The sequence below is a fragment of the Gracilinanus agilis genome, chromosome 4, assembly GCF_016433145.1.
Source record: "Gracilinanus agilis isolate LMUSP501 chromosome 4, AgileGrace, whole genome shotgun sequence".
Taxonomy (NCBI): domain Eukaryota; kingdom Metazoa; phylum Chordata; class Mammalia; order Didelphimorphia; family Didelphidae; genus Gracilinanus; species Gracilinanus agilis.
In genome coordinates, this window is record NC_058133.1 from 9,369,595 (window position 1) to 9,390,900 (window position 21,306).

The window sequence follows — 21,306 nt, forward strand, 5'->3', positions numbered from 1 at the left end:
CTCAGACCCAGGCCAGTGCCATCAGCCAAGGGGGAAGATGCTCCCTGGATGGACGGACAGATAGACAGATGGATGGATGGATGGATGGAGGGCTCCTGACAAATGTCAAGCCATTCTCTTGTCAGGGACTGTTTGTTCTATCTTTGGCTTGAGGGTCTTCAACACTGCAGGCCAAACATATGGCCCTTAAAACCAGCATTAGCATTTGCTTCCATTATTGAAACTTTTGCTGATGGAAAGTCTCTGGCTTTGGTTCCCGTGGGCTCTAATATTCACAGAAAGAAGCCCACGGCCCTAGAAAGGACAGGTCAGCTGCCTCCTCTTTGATTCCCAGCAGAAGCTTAGGTTTGAAGAGATTTTGCATTCAGAGATTGAGGATCTGGGTTCACATCCCACCCCTGATATTACCTATATGACCTTGGATGAGTCACATCCCCGTGGGGTTTCCTGATCTGTAAAAGGTTAGAAAGAGATTTAGCTTTCCTGGAGCAAGTAGTTAGTATAATCAAACAGGAAAAATTCCTGGCAAGAATAAGTTCTGTTTTGTTTATAGAATCTGATATTATTCAGCAGAGCAGGGAGTACTAATGATTCTTCTCCAAATTATATGTTTCTGTGTCTTGCTAATAATAATAATTAGCATTTCTTTAGCTCTTTCAAAGCACTTTACATAGATTATCTCATTGGATCTTGACAACAAATCTGGGTGGTAGGTGCCATTATTACCTCCATTTTACAGTTGAGGAAACTGAGGCAGTCTCTGTGTCTTTAGTCAGTTGAAGTGCATTTATTAAGCACTTACTATGGGCCAGGGATAGTGCTAAGCCTGGAGATACAAAGAGAGGCAAAAGAGGATCCCTGCTCTCAGGGCCATCACAGTTCAATGGGGAGACAATAGACAATGTACAACCAACCAACCAAGAACAAAGAGGAGAAGCATGATAAAATGAGGAGATAATCCACAGAGGGAAGACCCTAAGAGTAAGGTCTTGGAGAGGCTTCTGGCAGAAAGCGGGGTGTTCGGTGGAACTTGGAATGGGTCCAGCAACAGGTTTGGGCCCAGGTTATTTACACTCACTGGCTCACTAGTCAGGACAGAAGACTATCACAACCTTGATTTTCTTCTCTGTAAATTGAAGGGTTGGACCAGATGGCCTAAATGGTTCCTTTTAGCACATCTTTTCATCAAGTGGCCTTCCCTGGCTACCATGGCCCTCTGTGTATTGTCCTCAGTTAGAATATCATCTCTTGGAGGCAGCAAGGTGGCTCACTGAATTGAGAGCCAGGCCTAGAGATGGGAGCTCCTGGGTCCAACTCTGGTCTCAGATATTTCCTAGCTGTGTGATCTTGGGCGAGTCACTTTGCCTACCCCTTAAAGCTCTTCTGCCTTGGAGCTAGAACACAGTATTGAATCTAAGATGGAAGGTAAGGGTTTAAAAAAAAAAAGACTATCATCTCCTTGAGGACAGAGATCCATCCCTATTTGTACTTTTGTATCTACTGGGGACAAGCTACCAAGGTGATGCAGTGGATAGAGCCTGGAGTCAGGAAGATTCATCTTCCCGAGTTCAAATATGGCCTCAGACACCTGTTAGCTTTGTGAGTCTGGGAGATCACTTAATCTTGTTTGTCTCAGTTTCCTCATCTGTGAAATGAGCTGGGGAAGAAAATGGCCAACCACTCCAGTATCTTTGCCAAAAAAACATCAAATGGGGTCAGGAAGAGTTGGACATGACCGAAACAAAGGAACAAAAATGTGTATCTTCAGCACCTGGCAAATAATTAGCCCTGGATAAAAAATATCAATGAATTCCTTCCTTCCTTCCATCCTTCCTTCCTTCCTTCCTTCCTTCCTTCCTTCCTTCCTTCCTTCCTTCCTTCCTTTCTTCCTTTCTTCCTTTCTTCCTTTCCCTTCTTCCTTTCTTCCCTTCCCTTCTTCCTTTCTTCCCTTCCCTTCCCTTTCCTTCTTCCCTTCCCTTCCCTCCTTCCTTCTACCCCTGGTACTCTGGTCCATGAGCTGATGCTAAGCAAAAAGACTAGAACCAAAAAATATTATACCCAGTGACATACATGAAAATGCAGCTGAGCTTAGAGTAATTGTAGGAGCCAATCCCAGAGGACAAAGGTGGGGAGGACGGTGACTACAATAGCTTTATTGTTTAAGCTTGTGTAAATCTTGGTCAGTTGTGGGGTCTACTGGGAAATTCTGGTTTTATTTTCCTTTTTCAAAGTATACATCAAAGTTATTCATTGAGAAGAGGGAGAAAGAGATGGGTGGCCCAATGGATAGAGCACTGGGTCTGGAGTCAGGAAAACCTGAGTTCAAGTCCAGCTTCAATCAGTTATCAGTGGTAGGATCTTAGGAAAATCACTTCATCTCTGTTTGCTTCAGTTTTTGTAACTGAAAAATGGGGGCAATAATAGTAACTAGGATTGTTGTGAAGATTTATAAAGTGCTGTGCTATTACTATAAAGAATTATTTCCTTGTGTACTCTTATTCTGTATCATTGTGTTCTGTGCTTGTACAGTCAATCCTCCTTCAGTGACCAGGCCAAATTTTCTTTCTTTTGACTGAAGCTAGCTGTTGGCTGTAAGGCTTCCAGGACAAACAGAATGGCTACACTGATCTTTAGGACGAGTCTGTATGAGATGAGTTGAGGATCCAAGCAGGGAGGGATAGAGGGTTTCGGAGTTAATTCCCCAAAGAAAGTCATGAAGCATCCACATGAAGAGGCCACCATAAATGTAGGAATATGGAGCTCCAGTTCCAGAAGGAAGGTGCCCAGGGATTGGTGGGAGAAACTTGTCCCTGGACGCCCCTTTTAGCTTTACCTTCTCTAACTTTGTCAGGCACTTTACAAATATTATCTCACTGGAGGTCCATAGATATCACCAGAATGACTCTTAAGGGGGCCCATGACACAAAAGAGTTTAAGATTATTTGCTGGGGGGAGGGAGGGAAGAGGACATTGTCTTTTTTTTTTTTTTAATAGGACCCATCTACAAAAGCAGAGTTTTCAGAAATCTTTTAAAAATCTCTTCTAAATTGAAAGGAAAGAAAAAAAGGGGGGGGACTCTATTAGCAACATGGTTTGTAAACACAAATTACCTTTTAACTAGTCTCCTCTCCACATTCCTTTCCCTTGTAGCCGGCAGCAAATTAATCTTGAAAGCTCACCTTTGTTGTGGGACCAGACAGTTCTTCCATTAATTTGGGGAAAGCCAGTGTTTGATGATTCAGAGTTCAAATGAGAGAAGGAGCGCAGATGGGTTGAGTCAGATGCCTGGGGTATTCTCTCAGTCCTTGGATTGGGGCTGTCTCCTACCCACCTGGGAGAAGGGTTAGATGACAGCATCAAAACGGGAAGGGCCCTGGGGGGTCCTCTAGGCCTCCCAGGTGAGGATCCTGGAGACCCACCAAGCAGCCGGGCGAGGGGATTTTTTTTTTCAAGCTTATCCTGCAAGTGAGTGACAGCTAAGATTCCAACCTGTATCCTCCAGTGATAAACATACTCTTGTTTCTATCCTACAACACTCCCCCATGAGGATTTCTGGGATGATGGGTGTGACCTTGAAAATCCTGGACCTCTGCTTGTGAGCCTTAGAAGTGCCAGGTGCTTCTGCAGCGGGACTCTTTCCCTGGGCTCCTAGTGTTTGAATGAGTCAATAGCTCCACTTCAGGGTCATTGAATTCTTTGTACTTTCTCTTAGAAAAACATGGTTCTGAGTAGAGAGCCGGAACAGTGTTGTCAGACTCAAATAGAAATTGTCAAACTCGAACTTCAGGTACATTTTGACTTAGAAAACCACAAATGACCATTATCTCTATCATATTGCACTTGAATTTACTTTGTTAAATTTGTAGTGTTCATTTGGCTCCTCTCCTCACTCCAGTGGCACCTCTCAGAGCCAGAGGATTCCCAGCCTGCCTGAAGGGATCTGTGACTCCCCAAAAGGTGAAGGATCCCCAAGAGAAGACATTTCTCCTCCATAGACTACAGTTCTTCAGGAGATTCACAATCTCATCCCTATGGGTGTTCCTCCATTGGAATAATCCATCCAGCTAGCATTTATTAAACTCCTGCTGTGTGTAGGAAATTGTTTTAGTCACTAATGATACAGAGACAGTAGCGGAGCTCTTATTCTACTTGGGGAGGGCAGGGAGGGAGAATAGGACATCTCCTCAGATGGGTAGATACAAGATATAAGCAAAATAAGGAATGGGTTGTTGGAGGGTACCGTCACTCATAAGCAAATTACATGTGTATATCAAGAAAGAACTCCTGAAGGAGGTGGCCCTGGAAATGAGTTTTGAAGAGATTTTGGAAGTCCAAGAGGTGGTGAGGAGGGGTGTTGTGTTAGGCAGAGGAGGCATATGTGTAAAGAGGGAACGCTGTGCTAAAGGGTGCCAGCCCTCAGCGCCTTCGTCCCTTGGGCGATTGATGATAATAACTTCCCCCAAATGCAGGATCTGCCCCACTCCCAGGATATTCTCTTCTGGATCGCTGTGTGTGTCCGTGTGTCCATTATCTCTAGTTGTCCATTTGTGACTAGAAAGAAATGGGCACAGCCACTAGGGAGGGGGAGTCTCAGACTAAGAGCAGCCCGGTGGGAAGGGACTTCAGGAGTCCTGGAGGTCAGTTCCCTTCATTTTACAGAGGAGCAGAATTGAGGGGAGTCCAGTGGGGAGAAGGACCGTCGCCTGGTGCAGATCTTCTAGAGCAACTCCACTCCCCCACGGAAAGCTGCCTGTGGACTCCCTGCCCAAACTACCTTGTATTAATCTCCCGTTTGTCCATATTATGTATAGACTTAGTCCCGTGTCGGCTGCTTGAGGGCAAAGACTTTGTGTCCACTTTGTAGACCCAGCACTTAGCTCAGTTTCTGGCACACAGCAGCTACTTTATTTATTTATGCTTCTTGATTGATTGAATAAAAGAATGAACAAAAGCCACATATAAGCATTTACTTATTTATTTTAGACTCTCGCCTTCCCTCTTGGATTCAATGCCATGTATTGGCTCTAAGGCAGAAGAGTGGTAAGGGTAGGCAATGGGGGTCAAGTGACTTGCTCAGGGCCACACAGCTAGGAAGTGTCTGAGGCCAGATTTGAACCCAGGACCTCCTGTCTCTAGGCCTGGCTCTCAATCCACTGAGCTACCCAGCTGCCTCCATAACTACTTATTTTGAATTAGGCTCTGAAATCAACCAGTCAATCCCTGCCCTCAAAGAAAGTGCTTATAATAGTGGCAGACACCATGCTCATTCGAGGAAGGAAACAAGCATTTATTGAGCACCTCCTGTATGCCAAGCACTGTGCTTAAGCCCTATCTAATTTGGTCCCACCATAGCCGTGGGAAATAGATTTATTATTATCTTCCAGCCAGAGGGAAAGTGACTTGCCCACAGTCACACACTTAACAAATGTCAGTGGTCAAATTTGAACTCAGGTCTTCCAGACTCTTAAACCCAGCACTCAATCCAGGGCACCCTCTAGCTGTATATGTTTCAATGCATCAAAATGGCTCTGCAGTCATCATGCAGGGAGTACACTAGTGGTCCTGGCTTTTTGATGGGAAACAAACCCAAATATGGGAACTTTGGCACCATCACAGCATTTACGGATGGTTTGCTTTCTATGTGATGGTGAAACAATAATTGTCCAGTTGCTAAAATGAACAGGTGGGAGGGGTAGCTAGGTGGCACAGTGGATAGAGCTTCATCAGATCTACCTCAGACACTAACTAGCTGTGTGACCCTGGGCAAGTCACTTAACTCTGCCTGCCTATCCCTTGCTGCTCTAATGTCTTAGACTTGATAGTAAGACAAAAGGGTAAGGCAGGACTTAAAAAATGTACAAAAGGGGCTATAAGACACTGTCCAACTACGGGAAGAGAAGGCCACGGTGGAGAGCCCTTAGTCAACCTTGAAGCTCTCTGTTAATGATTGACTATATGTGTTCTGAGAGGTCCAGCTTGGCAGGTTGGGTCAGCCTTCTGCAGAGACCTGCTAGGAGGAAGTGCCCAGGATTGGGAGCAGGATAAGGGGACTCATGATCTGTATGGCCTTTATTGATGAGATGGCAGATCCCTGAAATGGGGGGAAGAAGGGCTGGGCTGGGCTGGGCTGTTTCCCAATCCTTCCTAGAAGTGCTTCTCTGTCAAAGGCAGGCTCTCCCTGCTCATCACCTGGGCAAACATGCCTAATATTGTTGACCCAGAGCCACCCAGCCAGGTCTTAAATACACAAAATTGTAAATCCCTGCTCAAAACAAATAGAATTAAGCCTTGGCATAGGAGATCCATTTCCTGTTGTTTGTTTTACATTCTGGCCCCAGAGCCTGAGGAAGCCCTCCAGCTACTATCTCAGGTTAGAGTAACCTAAGGCCTGCCCTGAGCTTAGTTTCTCATCTCCCTCCCTCCCTCCCTCCCTCCCATCTTAGAATCAATACTCTGTATTGGTCCCAACTCAGAAGAGTGTGAAGGGCTAGAAATTGGGGGTTAAGTGACTTGTCCAAGGTCACATAGCAATGATGTGCCTGAGATGTAAGGGTGAAAAAGAGGTTTTATGGGTTCAATATATTAAAGATGGTCGCCAGAGGATTGAACTATTATCGATCCTCAATTGAGAATAATCTCAAACCAAAATTGACTTTTATGGAAATTTATTTACATGAGAAGAGAGAGAGGAAGTACAGAGATAAGAATCTATCCCACTGATTAGTCCAGGTAGATCTTAACCCTCAGCCGAGGGTTAAAGGGCCGGAGGCCTGGAGGTGAATGGAGCAAACTTCATTCACAGAGTCTATAAAAAGAAGTTTCTTAAAAGAAGTTCAGGAAGATTCAGTCTTTAAACTCACCACATGGAACAGTCTCGGTCACGAATCAGCAAAGCTCTCTCAGGTCCCCTTCACCAAACCAGAAGCTGCTTCACTTCACTCACTCAACTCCCTCTTTTTAAAGGGGTCAAGTATGTGTCACTTCCAGTGCCTTCTCCTAGCCTGCGTGTCCAATCACAATAGGCACTTTCTGTGAGAAAGGGGGCGGTCCGTTGATTCTGATTTGTTACTCACTCTAGCACACGTGGGTGAGGACCTCCCAGAATTTGAAGGTGCTTTCCACCTTTGGTGATTAAATCTAAAGATGGGCAGTGTAGACGTAATCCAATTATCACAATCCCCCCTGTGATCATTTGGGAGATTGGTCTCCTCAATTGATCATTTGACAAAATCATCTTGTACCCCTAAAGTTCTAGCTATAATAGTTAGAGATAAGAGGTAAGTAAAAGAGATAGAAAGAGAGAGAGCAAAACCAATGTTTTGCTAGGTGCATTGACAAAAAGCCTATTAGGGGGCAATCCCCTTTGGCATAAGAGTTTACAATTCAAGTAATTGTTTTCAATCCCCTCAAGTTCAATTAGTTGCACCCCAAAGTTCATTTTGGATTGTCTTGATTCAGTGTAGATTTATTCAGGCATCTTTTCTGTATCATCTTGATTCAGTGTAGGTTTCTGCAGGCAAATAGTCCATTTCTGGTTTCAAAGCATTAGCAGACTTTATTCTGAAAAAAAGTTTTTGAACAAAATTTTAAGGTTTGGATTTTTATAAAAATACAATCCCCTCTGAAGAGGATGTTTAAAAAGGAAACACCCTGATCAGCTCAGAACACATCGTTGAGTTATGGGGTATATGAGTCAATTATCAAAAGAAAAACCAAAAACATAAGAAAATTAAATTTTGGGAGAGATAAAAATTCAAAATAAGAATCAAAATATCAAAAATCTATGTATGTATAAAACTTTTAAGTAAACAAGAATAAATTCACAACAGGCCCTTGTATTAGAGTCCAATTAAAGTAAATTCTGTACCATAAATCTGTAAAACAAAATGCAGTAATATTGCACTTACCCACTGGCAGCCAAACTACAGCAACTTACCATATCATAAGAGAAAAAAGAACTAGATTTTTAAGTGCTGGGGATCCCTTCAAAAAAGGCAAAAATCCCCTAAAGAAACAAATCCCAACCCAAGCAGTCCTGGATCTTAAGGAGCTGGAAGAGACTGCAGAGGCCAACTAGTCAACCCACCATTTTAAAAATGGGGAAACTGAGGCCTAGAGAGAGGAAGTGACTTCCCTGTCCCAGGTCACCTAGGTAAGTATGTGGGTCAGCTTGGATTGACACTCAGTTCCCTAATACCACCCAGCGTCACCAGACTGAGTATTGACTTTGTTCTCCTAATCATTGCTGAGGCAATGGAATGGTCTCACTGTTGGTTGGGTCACCACCTTCCCCAACCCACTCTTGGGAAACCAGTTAATGACATTATTTTTGTGCGTCCAGGGGTGGGCTGGCAAGGGTTTAACAACTGGCTCTCCTAAAGAAATGACGACATCCTTACTAGATTTCAACTGAATCTGCATAGTGCACATTTTCTTTGTCACTTTCTTAAATCTAGACCAGTGATGGGCAAACTATAGTCCACGGGCTAGATGTAGGGTCCTGAAATGTTCTATCCTGCTACGCCACATTATTCCTAATCTGAGGAACACAATGAGTAGGATACAATACAATGAAACTTCCAAAGAGTTGCCTTAGAAACAGACTGACAGATGAGCATTTCCTTTCCTTTGGCCCCCTCTTTAACAAGTTTGCCCATCACTGTAGACAATCAACAAAACTATCGACTTGGAAATTCCTTCCTTCCTTCCTTCCTTCCTTCCTTCCTTCCTTCCTTCCTTCCTTCCTTCCTTCCTTCTTTCTTTCTTTCTTTTTTTAATAAAAATACTGTGTATTGGTTCAAAGGCAGAAGAGTGGTAAGGGCCAGGCAATGGGGGCTAAGTGACTTGCCCAGGGACACACAGCTAGGAAGTGTCTGAGGCCAGATTTGAACCCAGGACCTCTCATTTCTAGGTCTGCCTCTGAATCTACTAAGCCCCCCAGCTAACCCCCAAATTCCTGATTTCTAACGTATAAATGCTTCCATTGAAAATTTTAACAATTGGAACTGGCTCCAGTGTATCCCTGATTCCATCCATAAAAGTCACACTCCTTGGCCTGGCATTCAAGACCTGAGATTCCAGCTCTCTCCTGTTTTCCCCCTTTCTCCTGATTCTCCCTCCTCTCTTCAGGCTTTGGACATCTAGAACAATTCATTCCAACAGTCCCATGGCTCTGCAATCTCATCCATATGGCTATTCCCTGCCAACAATAGAGGTGAAATCCTGTCCAGGTTGCCCATCCTGGGTGCCTGTCACCCATCATCTCATAAACTTCCTTGTAGAAGGAAGCAGAAAGGCTGCCCATCCATCCCTGCTTCTCTTCCTTCTTTTCTGGTTACACATTTGGCTAACATCATCCTTCACCCCACTTTAGCTTAATTTCTCATTTGTCCTGGTCTGCAGCCCCTCATCCCTGCCCCCCACCCCGTGACTCAGGGCTCTTAGCTGACCTTCAACTGCAGTTCTTGTGCCTCTGGTTTGGAATTTCTTTCCTGATTGTTGGTATCCCAGCACTGAGTGCATCAGTGTCATCCATTATACCTAGGCTATGATCTAGTGGCGTGGGCTGTTCACTCAAGTTACAGTCCACAAAAACCTGCCATTGTCTTTAGTCATGTTCATCCTGCGTCTTGATCTTGTGAAGTGAACTATTACTATGTCTGTCCTTATTGTCCTTATTGTTGTTTTGCCTCAAGTACTAGCTATCTGGCCGCGGGCAAATCAGCTAACCTCTCTCAGCCTCAGTTTTCCTCATCTGTAAAAGGGGGCTGATAATAGCCCCTATTGCAAAGTCTTATTGTAAGGATGAAATGAGATGATAAACCGTATAGCTCTCTTTAGCTAGCTTTTATTATTATCATCTTATTTCATTCATCCAGTGGAGCCTCTCAGCACCTTTGTTGCTTCCTGAATTTATCCTCCCACGTATTGGGTCTAAGAGATGTGGTATGTTTGCGTTCATTGATAACACTGTTAGCTCACAACCAGGTAGAGATGTCTGGAACCTTATCTACAGTTTGGGGATCAGAGAAATACAGCTGAAATGGACCTCGGGGGGTCTCTGGGGCCAAACCTCTCATTTTCTGGGTGAAGAAATGTCTCACAGACATACTGTCTAACCCCAGCTCAGAAGGGTAGTATTAGAGGTGGGCGTTGGACCCAAGTCCTCTGACTGGAGAGCCATTGTTCTCTTTCTTTTGCACCATATGCCAGGTCTCAGTTTTCTCATCTGTAAAAGGGCATACTTAGGCTTTGGGCATCCATAAACATAGTTTTGAAAAAAATGGGTAATTCTATTTGAATGGTATTGGCCTCTTCTGCAATCTTATTGAATATCTTTGATTCATTGGGAAAACAAGTATTCTGAGAAAGGGTCCAAAGGCTTTGCCAGATTGCCAAAGGGGTCCATGGCACCAAAAAGGTTAAGAATGCCCAGATGAGAGGATTGATTTCTCAGGTCCCTCTGGTGATCCTCGGATATTATTATTATTATCATCATCATTGTTATTATTGTTCTTGTTATTATCAACATCAATATCGTTATTATTGTCATCATCATTATTGTTATTGTTGTTATTGTTATTATTATCATGATCATCATCATCATTATTATCATTATTATTATCATCATTGTTATTGTTGTTGTCATCATCATCACCACCATCATCATTATTGTTACTGTTATTATTATTATCGTTATCATCATCATTATCATCATCATTATCATCATCATAATAGTTGTTATTTTTATTGTTGTTGTCATCATCATCATTGTTATTGTTGTTGTCATTATCATCATCACCATCATCATCGTTATTGTTATTATTGTATTATCATCACCATCATCATCGTTATTGTTATTGTTATATCATCATCATCATCATCATCATTATCATCATCATTATTGTTATTGTTGTTGTCATCATCGTTATTGTTACTGTTGTTGTCATTATCATCATCGTTATTGTTATTGTTGTTGTCATTGTCATCACCACCACCATCATTGTTATTGTTGTTATTATTATCGTTATCATCATCATCATTATCATCATCATCGTTATTGTCATCATCATCACCACCACCATCATCATTGTTATTGTTATTATTATCGTTATCGTTATCATCATCATCATCATCGTTATTGTCATCATCATCATCACCACCACCACCATCATCATTGTTATTGTTATTATTATCATTATCATCATCATCATCATCATCATTGTTATTGTTGTCGTCATCATCATCACCACCATCATCATTGTTATTTTTATTGTTGTTATTATTATCTTTATCGTTACCATCATCATTATCATTATTATCATCATCATTATTGTTATTGTTGTTGTCATCATCATCATCATCACCACCATCATCATTGTTATTGTTATTATTACCGTTATCATCATCATCATTATCATCATCATTATTTTTATTGTTGTCATCATCATCGTTATTGTTGTTGTCATTATCATCACCATCATCACCATTATTGTTATTGTTGTTATCATCATTATCATTATTATCATCATCATCGTTATCGTTATTGTTGTCATCATCACCACCATCATCATCGTTATTGTTATTGTTGTTATTATTATAGTTATCATTATCATTATTATCATCATCACCGTTATTGTTACCGTTGTCATCATCATCATCATCATCACCATCATCATCGTTATTGTTATTATCGTTATCATCATCATCATTATTGTTGTCATTGTCATCATCATCATTACCTCTGAGTATGGCACGGGGCTCTAGCCCTGCTTTGGGTATCTTAGTGAAGGCATGTGGCCCCTTTCTGTGTAACGAGAGACTCGGGTTCAAATGGGACGGAGGAAGAGAATGAGCCCAGAAAGGCCAGGTTCCTTCTGGAAGAGGAGCTTTTAGAGGCCTCAAACACAGACATCTGCATGACAGTCGGAGCTCCCCAGCCCGGGCTCTCTCCCTGCTCGCTTCCCTGACCACATGAAACAGGGGCCACTTTTCACATACTGTTTGGGCTTCATGTGGGTGGACAGTTTAGCTGAGTCAGGATAGCTGGCGTCTCCCCTGAGTCATGTTTCCCAGAATAAGGCGCGCGTCTGAGGGGAGACAGAAGACTTGGGAGAGGCCCCGTGGCTGGAGCAGGAAAGGGGGCGCCCCAGTGGCCGGCCCCCGAGGGACGCTCTCGCTATGGCCCTGACCACGCAGGATGACTTAATGAAGGATGACCTTTCCGTTGGACAGAGGAGGGATGAGCTAGAACCAGGGAGTCACTTCCTATAGCCAGTTGTGGGCTTTGGCTTTTATCGCTAGTCATTGGGGGGCCGCTGAGGGGGTCATGGCCTCTTAGAGCTGGAGGGGAGCCTTCTAGCCACACGACGGGGGCCTCTAGGAGACATCGGCGCCTCTCAAACAGCGCCTGTTGTGCCTGCCCCATGGGGCGGTTACCTAGAAAGCATCTGTGAGTCTTAACACGATGTGTAAAGGTGGTTGTTACCGGGGTGGCCGGTGAGTCTGTCAGCAAGCCCTGAGGAAGCTCCTACTGTGTGCTGGCCTCGAGGCTCACCCCTAATGTTCCACTCAAATGATGTTCATATCAGACATGTGGCTTGACTAGGAAGCCATGTAGGAGGAGGAGGCGCGAGCTCCAGGCGGGGGGAGGGCAAGGTGGGATTTTAGGTAAGGAGAAGCTCTGAGGGAAGCTACAAGGAAGGGGGCACCGTTGGGAGGTGGGAGACGAGGAAAGGCAGGCAGGTCCAGACGGTCAGACCCCAGAGTGTCGGGGAAGGGCCGAGCTTGTGGAGGGCTCTGGATTCTGGGAGGTGTGTGTGGGGGGAGATCCTGGGGTCAGGAAGCCCCTCCATGCCCATAGGGGAGCCCCTCAGAGATGTCTGCTCCCAGCCAAGGCTCTCTCTAAACAGAAAATGTTCTGTCCCCGCAGCCCCCGGCCCCACCACGGCTGTGTCCTACATGTCCGTGAAGTGCGTCGACTCCAAGAAGGTGCATCACAAGTCCAAGTGGTTCATGCCTTGGGGCTCCAACCAGTGTGACAAGATCCGGGACTTCGAGGAGGCGCCCCCCAAGAGGATCGAGGCCAACGACATCGTGTTTGCCGTCCACGTGCCGCTGCCCGCCATGGAGATGAGCCCCTGGTTCCAGTTCATGCTCTTCATCCTGCAGCTGGACATCGCGTTCAAGCTCAACAACCAGATCAGTAAGTCGTGCGCTCTGTGCGCCCCCTTGTCCCGGGGCCTGGGGGGAGGGGAGCAGGAGCTGGAGGGGGGGCCCAGCGGGCAGGGCTCAAAGGGCTGCTGTACACGCTGTCCCTTGCTTAGACCGGCTCGTGCCTCAGTTTCCTCATGTGTACTGTGGGGCTTTTACTTCTACTAAGACTCGATGAGGTGCCCCCTGAGTTTCCTCACTCATCTGCTGGGCGCCACAGCCCGTGTCCTAGAGGCAGGGTGATGGCGTGGATAGCCAGGAAGGCTCACTTCAAGCCCTGCCTCTGCCTCATGCTGGTTTGGGGAGCCAAAGTTGGAAAACACGCTCTAGAGTGGGTGTCGACTGCCTTGGAGAATGGAGTTTCCTCCTGGGACGTCCCTGTACTAAGGAATTCACCCACTGGCACCCTTCCCCTGCCCAGGGCGAGATGGACCAGTGCCTTGAGGTTAGAGAACTGGGCCTGGAGTCAGGAAGACTTGAGTTCAAATTCTACCTCAGACACGTATTAGCATTGACACTTAGCCTTGGTTTGCCTCTGTTTTCTCAGCCATAAAATGCAGGGAGTTGGAATCTGGGGCTTCTCAGGGCTGTTCCAGATCCAAATCAGCGATCTTATCTTCTTGGCCTGGGTTCAAAGCCCAGCTCTCCCCTCAGTACCTGGGCAAGGCCTCTCCTCTGTCCCTGGGAGTCCCTCCCTCTCCCACCAGCTTAGTGGAGGAAGGGGCTTTCGCAGACTTAGAGCCTTCGTTGTGGTCCTTGCTCTTGTTGAGAACCCCCTGAGCATCCAAGGGCCGCCGTGACCTGAATCACTCCAAGAGGCCTCTGGGCTCCGAGTGCTTTTCCCTGTAAGCCTGCCCAGAGGGACGACCATCAAAGCCACCCTTTGAGTAAAGGCTTCTCTTCAGAAGAACTGGCTAAAAGATCCGGGTCCTGGGGATGGGCACTGTCCCCTCCTCCTAGCATGGGAGAGGGAGTCACGTCACAGGATCTTAGATGGAGTCCTAGCAGGGGCTTAGGGGCACACTCCTTCCTCCACCCCCATTTTATAGATGGGAAAACTGAGGCCAAGAGCAGGCACCCAGCTAGTGAGTGTCTGAGGCTGGATTCGAATTCGGGTCTTCTTGGCTTCAGGCTCGGTGCTCTATCTGCTGTACCCTCCACTTTAGACATAGCAGATAAAGTGATGGACTTGGATTGAGGAAGAAATGGAGCCAAATCCTGCCTCACGCTTTGTTCGCCAGCCTTAAAGTGCTTTTAAGTGCTCGTTCTGGGAGTTGTTATTTTCCCTTTAGGAGTTCATGCCGCCACCCCACAACCCCTCCCCACCAATAAAAACCTGTCGATGCCCATCTATCAATGGATAGTGCTAGAGAGAGGGGACCAGCAAGGCTCAGGAACTTCTCTGTGGTCACACAGCTGCCCAAGTAGGGGAGGATTCGCATACGGGCCTCCCTCATCCGGAGGTCAGCACCTGAGTTACTCCTTTGCCTTTCGAGGTGTTGTCTGTTGACATAAAATAACACGGCAGACGATTCTTACAAACCAACCCAGTGAATACCCGAAACTATCTGGTTATCCCCAAACAGATGAGCCGCTTCCTCCGCAGTGGGAAGGCTGGCGAGGTGGGCCGACGTCTAGGTGGGCAGATCGGTGGTCGGCTTTGGGGGTGTCCTGCCGGGCAGCGTTGCTCAGCGATGCCAGGATAGCTTGGATCTAGGAGGGCTGCGATCCCTGCCAGGCTCCCCCCTTCCTCCTCCCGCCCCCAGCCAGCTCTTTCTGAGCACAGACTGAGGACATTGTTACGAAACTTCACGGCTCCACCTTCTAACAGAGAGAGCGCCGTTTCCCCCGAAACCCCCAAAGCAGGCAGCGGCGTCTCCCCTCATTGTTTGTTCAGAGAACCCTCTCCAGGAAGCAGCCGGGCTTCGCTGCGGCGGGGTCTTCCCGTACATACAAACGGCAATGAGGGTCTTCTCCAGGCGACCTCCTCTGCCTTTGGTGTTGGCTTTTGCCCTACGGTGCTGCCAGAACATAATGGCAACCAGTCCGCCATCTTTGCCAAGGAAACCCCACAGTCTGTGGGAGCCCAAAGTGTCGAAGACAACCGCACACCGGAACAACTGCCAATACCGGCTCCACTAGGAAGGTGGGTTTACTAGAATGAACCCTGTGTCAGGAGTCTGAGACCTTGGGTTCAAATCCTACCTCTTCCCCTACTTGACTCCCCATTTGTATCTGAGACAAGGCATTTAACCCCTTTCAGCCTCAGTTTCCTCACCTGAGCATCTCCTCTTTCTCACTGACTCCCAGATGCCAAGGAGACTATCAAATCCAAGGAACAAGGACAGGGCCAGGACCGTGATTTCACTGGCCCCAATAAGTCTCCTTGCCAAAGCACGGCGGCTCCTTCTTGACAACTTAGTCTTAGAGCAGGGGTCTCCCGATGGGGGAGGGGAACATGTTCTTAAGTTATTTTCTTTTGATGATAGTGATTCCCATATTGCAGGATTTCCTTTGTATTCCTTTGATGTTGTGCTTTTTTTAAAACATTTATTAATATTCATTTTTAACATGGTTACATGATTCATGCTCCTACTTTCCCTTCACCCCCTGCACTCCCCCCACCCATGGCCGATGCGCATTTCCCCTGGCTTTAACATGTGTCATCGATCAAGTCCTATTTCCATATTATTGATAGTTGCATTGCTGTGGTAGTTTCCAGTCTACAACCCCAATCATGTCCGCCTCAACCCGTGTGTTCAAGCAGTTGCTTTTCTTACATGTTTCCTCTCCTGCAGTTCTTCCTCTGAATGTGGGTAGCATCTTTACCATAAATCCATCAGGATTGTCCTGGGTCATTGCATTACTGCTGGTACAGAGGTCCATTACATTCCATTTTACCACAGTATATCCGTCTCTGTGTACAATGTTCCTCTGGCTCTGCTCCTTTCACTCTGCATCAATTCCTGGAGGTCTCTCCAGTTTGATGTTGTGCTTTTGAAAGTGTGACTAAGAGAATGGGAGACCCTCAGCTTCTCCAGACTGGCCCAGGAGTGGGTGTCAGGAATTCCTGTCTTTGAGTTATTGACTTAGAACACTTGGAGGGTGAGTCAGAGAAGTAGGAAAACTCCCATGTAACCATCAGTGAGCCTTTATCACTTGCTGTCTTTCAGACACTGTTCTAGGTCCAGGGAATATATAACAGGCATAGAAGAATCAAAGGACCCCTACTCAAAATAAGGGGAGATGAGATGCCCATATATGGGTCTATGTCCAAACATGGCATAAATACAGAAAGAACAAATATACAAAGTCATGAAATATGGGGTCTTTTGGAAGAGAGGGAACAAGGAACTGGGGGCATCAGGAAAGGTTTCCTGGGAAGTCTTATCATCATTTTACAAATATATTTTATTCCATATTTTTTCTCTCCCTTTGTCTCTGTCTCTCCCCCTAATCTGTCTCTGTTTCTCTCTCCCTCTCTCCCCTCTCTGTCTCTCTGTCTCTCTCTGTCTCTCCCCTTTCTCCCCCTTCTCTCTCTTGTCTCTGTCTCTGTCTCTCTCTCCCTCTCTCCCCCTCTCTGTCTCTCTCNCCAGGGAATATATAACAGGCATAGAAGAATCAAAGGACCCCTACTCAAAATAAGGGGAGATGAGATGCCCATATATGGGTCTATGTCCAAACATGGCATAAATACAGAAAGAACAAATATACAAAGTCATGAAATATGGGGTCTTTTGGAAGAGAGGGAACAAGGAACTGGGGGCATCAGGAAAGGTTTCCTGGGAAGTCTTATCATCATTTTACAAATATATTTTATTCCATATTTTTTCTCTCTCTCTTTGTCTCTGTCTCTGTCTCTCCCCCTAATCTGTCTCTGTTTCTCTCTCCCTCTCTCCCCTCTCTGTCTCTCTGTCTCTCCCCTTCTCCCCCCCTCTTGTCTTTGTCTCTGTCTTTCTGTCTCTGTCTCTCCCCCTTTCTCCCCCCAATCTGTCTCTGTCTCCCCCTTCCTCCCTCCTCCTTCCTTCCCTCTTTCCTTCCCTCCCTCTATTTTACCAGGGTCCCCCAAACAGTAAGTCAGATTTGAGCCCAATGACGGCAGATCCTCCAGCCTTTCCCCGCCTCTCTAACGCTCTTGTAGATCCCTTCCCATCTCCCCCTGCCTGCTCTTCCATCATTTCTTCCTTCCATTTTCCTGGTTTGAAGCAGGAGGGAGAGCTGGGCACTAGGACCAGGCTGGAGGGACGGTTCCTGCTTTCCAGCCAGCCTGACTTCCTGGCGGAGGGGAATTCGTCTGCTTGGAAGTCGGCTTCTCGGTTACTTGGATGGATATTAAAGACTCTTCACACTTCATCTTAGACTTTAGGATTAGAAAAAGGAAATAATCCCCAGAAAAATCAGCAAAGCCTGGCAGGTTAGCTAGAGAGCTGCTCATTGTTTGGTCTGCCCGCGACTTATCCTGGCTGCTGCCTCTTGCTAAGGGTGGGTGGCAGGAAGGCCTGGGGAGGGGGCTGGGCGCAGCATCGGGACAGCTCCTGGCAGGGAAGAGGGAGCACATGGGCCGCCAAGAGCAGCCTGGTAGATCTCTGGGAAGACTTAATAAACATAATCCAGATTAAAAAAAATATTTAGCAGACCTTGGACGCTTTTCTTTTCCTTTTTAGGACAAAAGTTGCCCGAGTCCCCAGCTGTCATTCAGGGACAGGCCGGGAGGGAGGCAGTTTCAGCCTCCCACTAAGGGGAGACGGGGAAGAATAGGCCGAAAGGGCTGGGGGACATTCCCGAGAAGGGAGAGACTCGCAGATGTCTGGGAAGCGAGTGATTGAGCTGCCCCTGCAAACCCATCCAGGAGAAGCCGGGCCTGGTCCCTGCTGCGAGCTGGGCCGGGGTGGCCTGCCTGGATCTGGCCTGCAGCCCTTGGGAGAGCCAAGAGGGCCCTTTGGCGGAGCCCCTAGTTTTGTCCTCCCTGCTCCCATCTGCGCCCTCCGGCTGTTGAAGCAGAGACTCTGGGAACCGTCCCAGCAGGCACAGAGGCATGGATAAGGGGGTAAAAATGCACTCCCTGTCCCTGCAGACCTTTCCAGGCACTGGGCTAACTGCTGGAGACCCAGTACAAGCAGATCAGACAGTTCCTGCCCTCGCCGAGCTTACATTCCTAAGGGGAACAGAGGGAAGAGCTCCTCGCGGGGGCATGTTCTGGCCTGGGAAGTTCGGGGATGAGAGGCCTGGGATAGGGGTGGCCTTGTCGGGGATGGCGGCGTGGCTCTCGGGGCTATTCTTGGCTCTAGAGTGGGGAGGGGGCCTGGGAGGGCAGAGCTATACGGGCTCCACGTGGAGGGTGCCACCATCCATCCCTGCAGTGATGATGATGATGATATAACATAAACACACACATCCTCCTGGGCCCATGTCCGTGGCTCCACCTGGCCACGCAGAGAGCCCACTGAGGTCCAGCCCCTCGTCCTCAGTGCTGGCTGTGGGAGGAGGTGGTGATTCACGGAGCCCCCACTCATCTCCTCCAGCTCTGTTGGCTGTCCCCTCCGCCAAAGTCCAGTATTTACAAGTCTGGAGGGAGCCTGGGTGAATCAGTTTAACCACTAATTTGGAGAAAAGAAAGAGACTATAAAATGGGGCGAGCAGATTGTATCGGCAGTGTATGATTAACCCGGGCTGGTTGTTTACCCCGCTCAGGCTCCGGGGATTATCTCTGTTTTGGGGAGGTTCTTTGCTGGCTCTCCTCCTGGACTTCTGAATGAGAATGAACCCTGGAGGACTTGTTTGTATTGGCTCTGAGTCTGGGAACCTTTGGGCCCTATTTGCTTTGGGCTGTGATTATTGATAAGCCTTTCTCATTTGGATAACATCACTCTAAAGCCTTGTGGCTGGTCCCTGGTGCCTTCCTAAGGCTTCCTAGTCAACACAAGAAAGACTTTCGAAGGGAAAGGGACCCACTGGGGCCGGAGGAGCCCTTCAGAAGTCTAGCCAAGATTAGATAGATGGCTGGCTGAGTAATCTGCAGGGCTTGGGAATGTTCCCATAAAATGGAAGAGCCTTGAGCATGTCTGCATCTCCCGGAGCCCCAGACATTTGCCCGTCTACCTGCCTGCCAGAGAAGTTGGATAATTGACCCAAAGTCCCACAGCTGTGAGGAGCCACAATGACCAATATCGCCTTCTCCTTGGGACTCGCTGCCTTGTCCTCTCTTGGGCTTCAGCCAGGTTGCAGCTCTAACCATGGTTGGAGGCTCAGTGGATGGGAGATCTATAGCTAGAAAGGACCTTGAAGGCCATTGAGTCCTACTCCTTCCTATTACAGATGGGGAAACTGAGGCTCATTGTGATTAAGGGATATACTCAAGGATGGTAAATGACAGGAACTCAGGTTCTGTGACTCTCTAGAGCTCTTTTCACAACTTCACTAGGGCTGCTGCTTCTCCACTTGCTCTTCCTGGACCTGGGTTCAAATCCTATTCTAGATACCCTGGCAAGCATTGGATCTCCAAGGGATCTTTTTACTGTACACGTTATTTTTCCATGTATATTTGTTACATCAGATTGAATGAGATATTGGGATTTAGTCTCTCTGGGAGGATGTATTTCAGTGCCTGAGCTCGTGGGCATGTCCCATTTATTGGGCAGCTGCTGGGTATGCCCAGAGACTTTGCCCAGCTTCCCTACCCCCTTCCCTCTGTGCCTGCCTTCCAGCTCCATGGATCCTGATGGAGTCTCCCCCTAGAATGTGAGCTCTGTGAGAGCAGGGAGCCTCTCTTTGCCTTTCCTTGAATCCCCACCCTGTGGCAAAGAGTAAGGCAGCATTCATGACTTCTTGTTATCCGACCAGTTAATGTGGAAGACTAGGCATGCCCGCCACCACCTACGAGTGGGCATTTCAGGGCTGGAAGGGGCCTCAGCCATCTTCTAAACCTTTAGCATCTGTCTTAGAATCAGCCCAAAAGATTGGTTCCAAAGCAGGAGAGCCTAGGCTGGATGCCCTCGAAACGCAGTAAATGTTTGAATGAAGAAAGGACTTCTGGGAAAAATGTGTCTCCTCAGCTCTCAGCACAGTGTCCGGCGCCTAGGAGGGCCTTATGGGTGTCAAGTGTCCATCAGTAAAGCCAATACCTTCTCCAAGGCCACAGAGGAGGGGAGGAAGGGGACGGCAGGAGGATGAAACATTTTCTCATCGCCTGGACGAAGGTCTAAAGAAGTCACCAATAATGATCATTTCACCAGAATTCAAACCCACTCCCTCTCCACCCATTTCCTGGTCAGAGTCAGCCTTCTCTCACCTCCCCAGAACTGAAAAGTTGGGGACCCGAATGAGAGCCTTTGGGTGCTGCTGAAATAAGGGAGATGTCTACCACCAGCCCGAGCCAGCTTCTTCCACTTGTAAGAATTTAGCCTTAGGAGTTTTAGGAGGGGCAGCAAGTGAGCAGAGGGCCAGGCCTGGAGACCAGGGAGGTCTTGGGTTCAAATTTGGCCTCCTAACTATGTGACCCTGGGCACGCAATGCAACCCCAGTTGCTTAGCCTTTACTCCTCTTTTGCCTTAGAACCCAGACTCAGTATTGGAGACAGAAGATAAGAGTTAAAAAAAAAGGTTTAGGAATTCACTTTTATTCTTAGTTATTTTTATTCAAATTCTAACTCCTTTCGTGTACTGCAGTGGCTAAATGATTTAATCTGGGGCCTCAGTTTCTACAGCCCTCAGACCCTTTGGTCCTTGGGGGAAGGTCTGAGGGGAGAGAGAGGGAAATCCCTGCTCCTCCTCCTCCTCCTCCTCCTCCTCCTTGCCAGGTCCTTGGGAACTCTGGAAAGAATCTCCCATTGGAGGCCCAGCTGGGGCAGCCCACCCCTATCTCATTTCCTGGTTAGGGCCAGTATGAATGCGATTTCCATACCCAGCAAACCCAGCAGTGTAGGCATAATAAAGGCCCCGGGAAATCTGCATGCTTTTGTTGTGGCCTTTGATGTGGGAGTAATCTGCTGGCCCTGAATAATGCAAAGAGACCCGGGGCCTTATCTGGGAATGCCTGGGTGGGGGGCCTTTGTCACCTCCACTTTTAAGCCAGAGTTGGGGCTGGTTCTACCCCCTG

General features: G+C 47.1%; 1 protein-coding gene across 1 annotated transcript in view; it reads left to right on the plus strand.

Moving 5' to 3' along the window:
- WLS (Wnt ligand secretion mediator) overlaps window positions 1-21,306 on the plus strand; it is a 114,027-nt gene that overhangs the window by 40,650 nt on the left and 52,071 nt on the right. Inside the window, exon 2 of the mRNA XM_044674759.1 lies at window positions 12,932-13,204. Within this exon, the coding sequence (XP_044530694.1) occupies window positions 12,932-13,204 (273 nt within the window). The remainder of the gene's footprint in view (window positions 1-12,931; window positions 13,205-21,306) is intronic.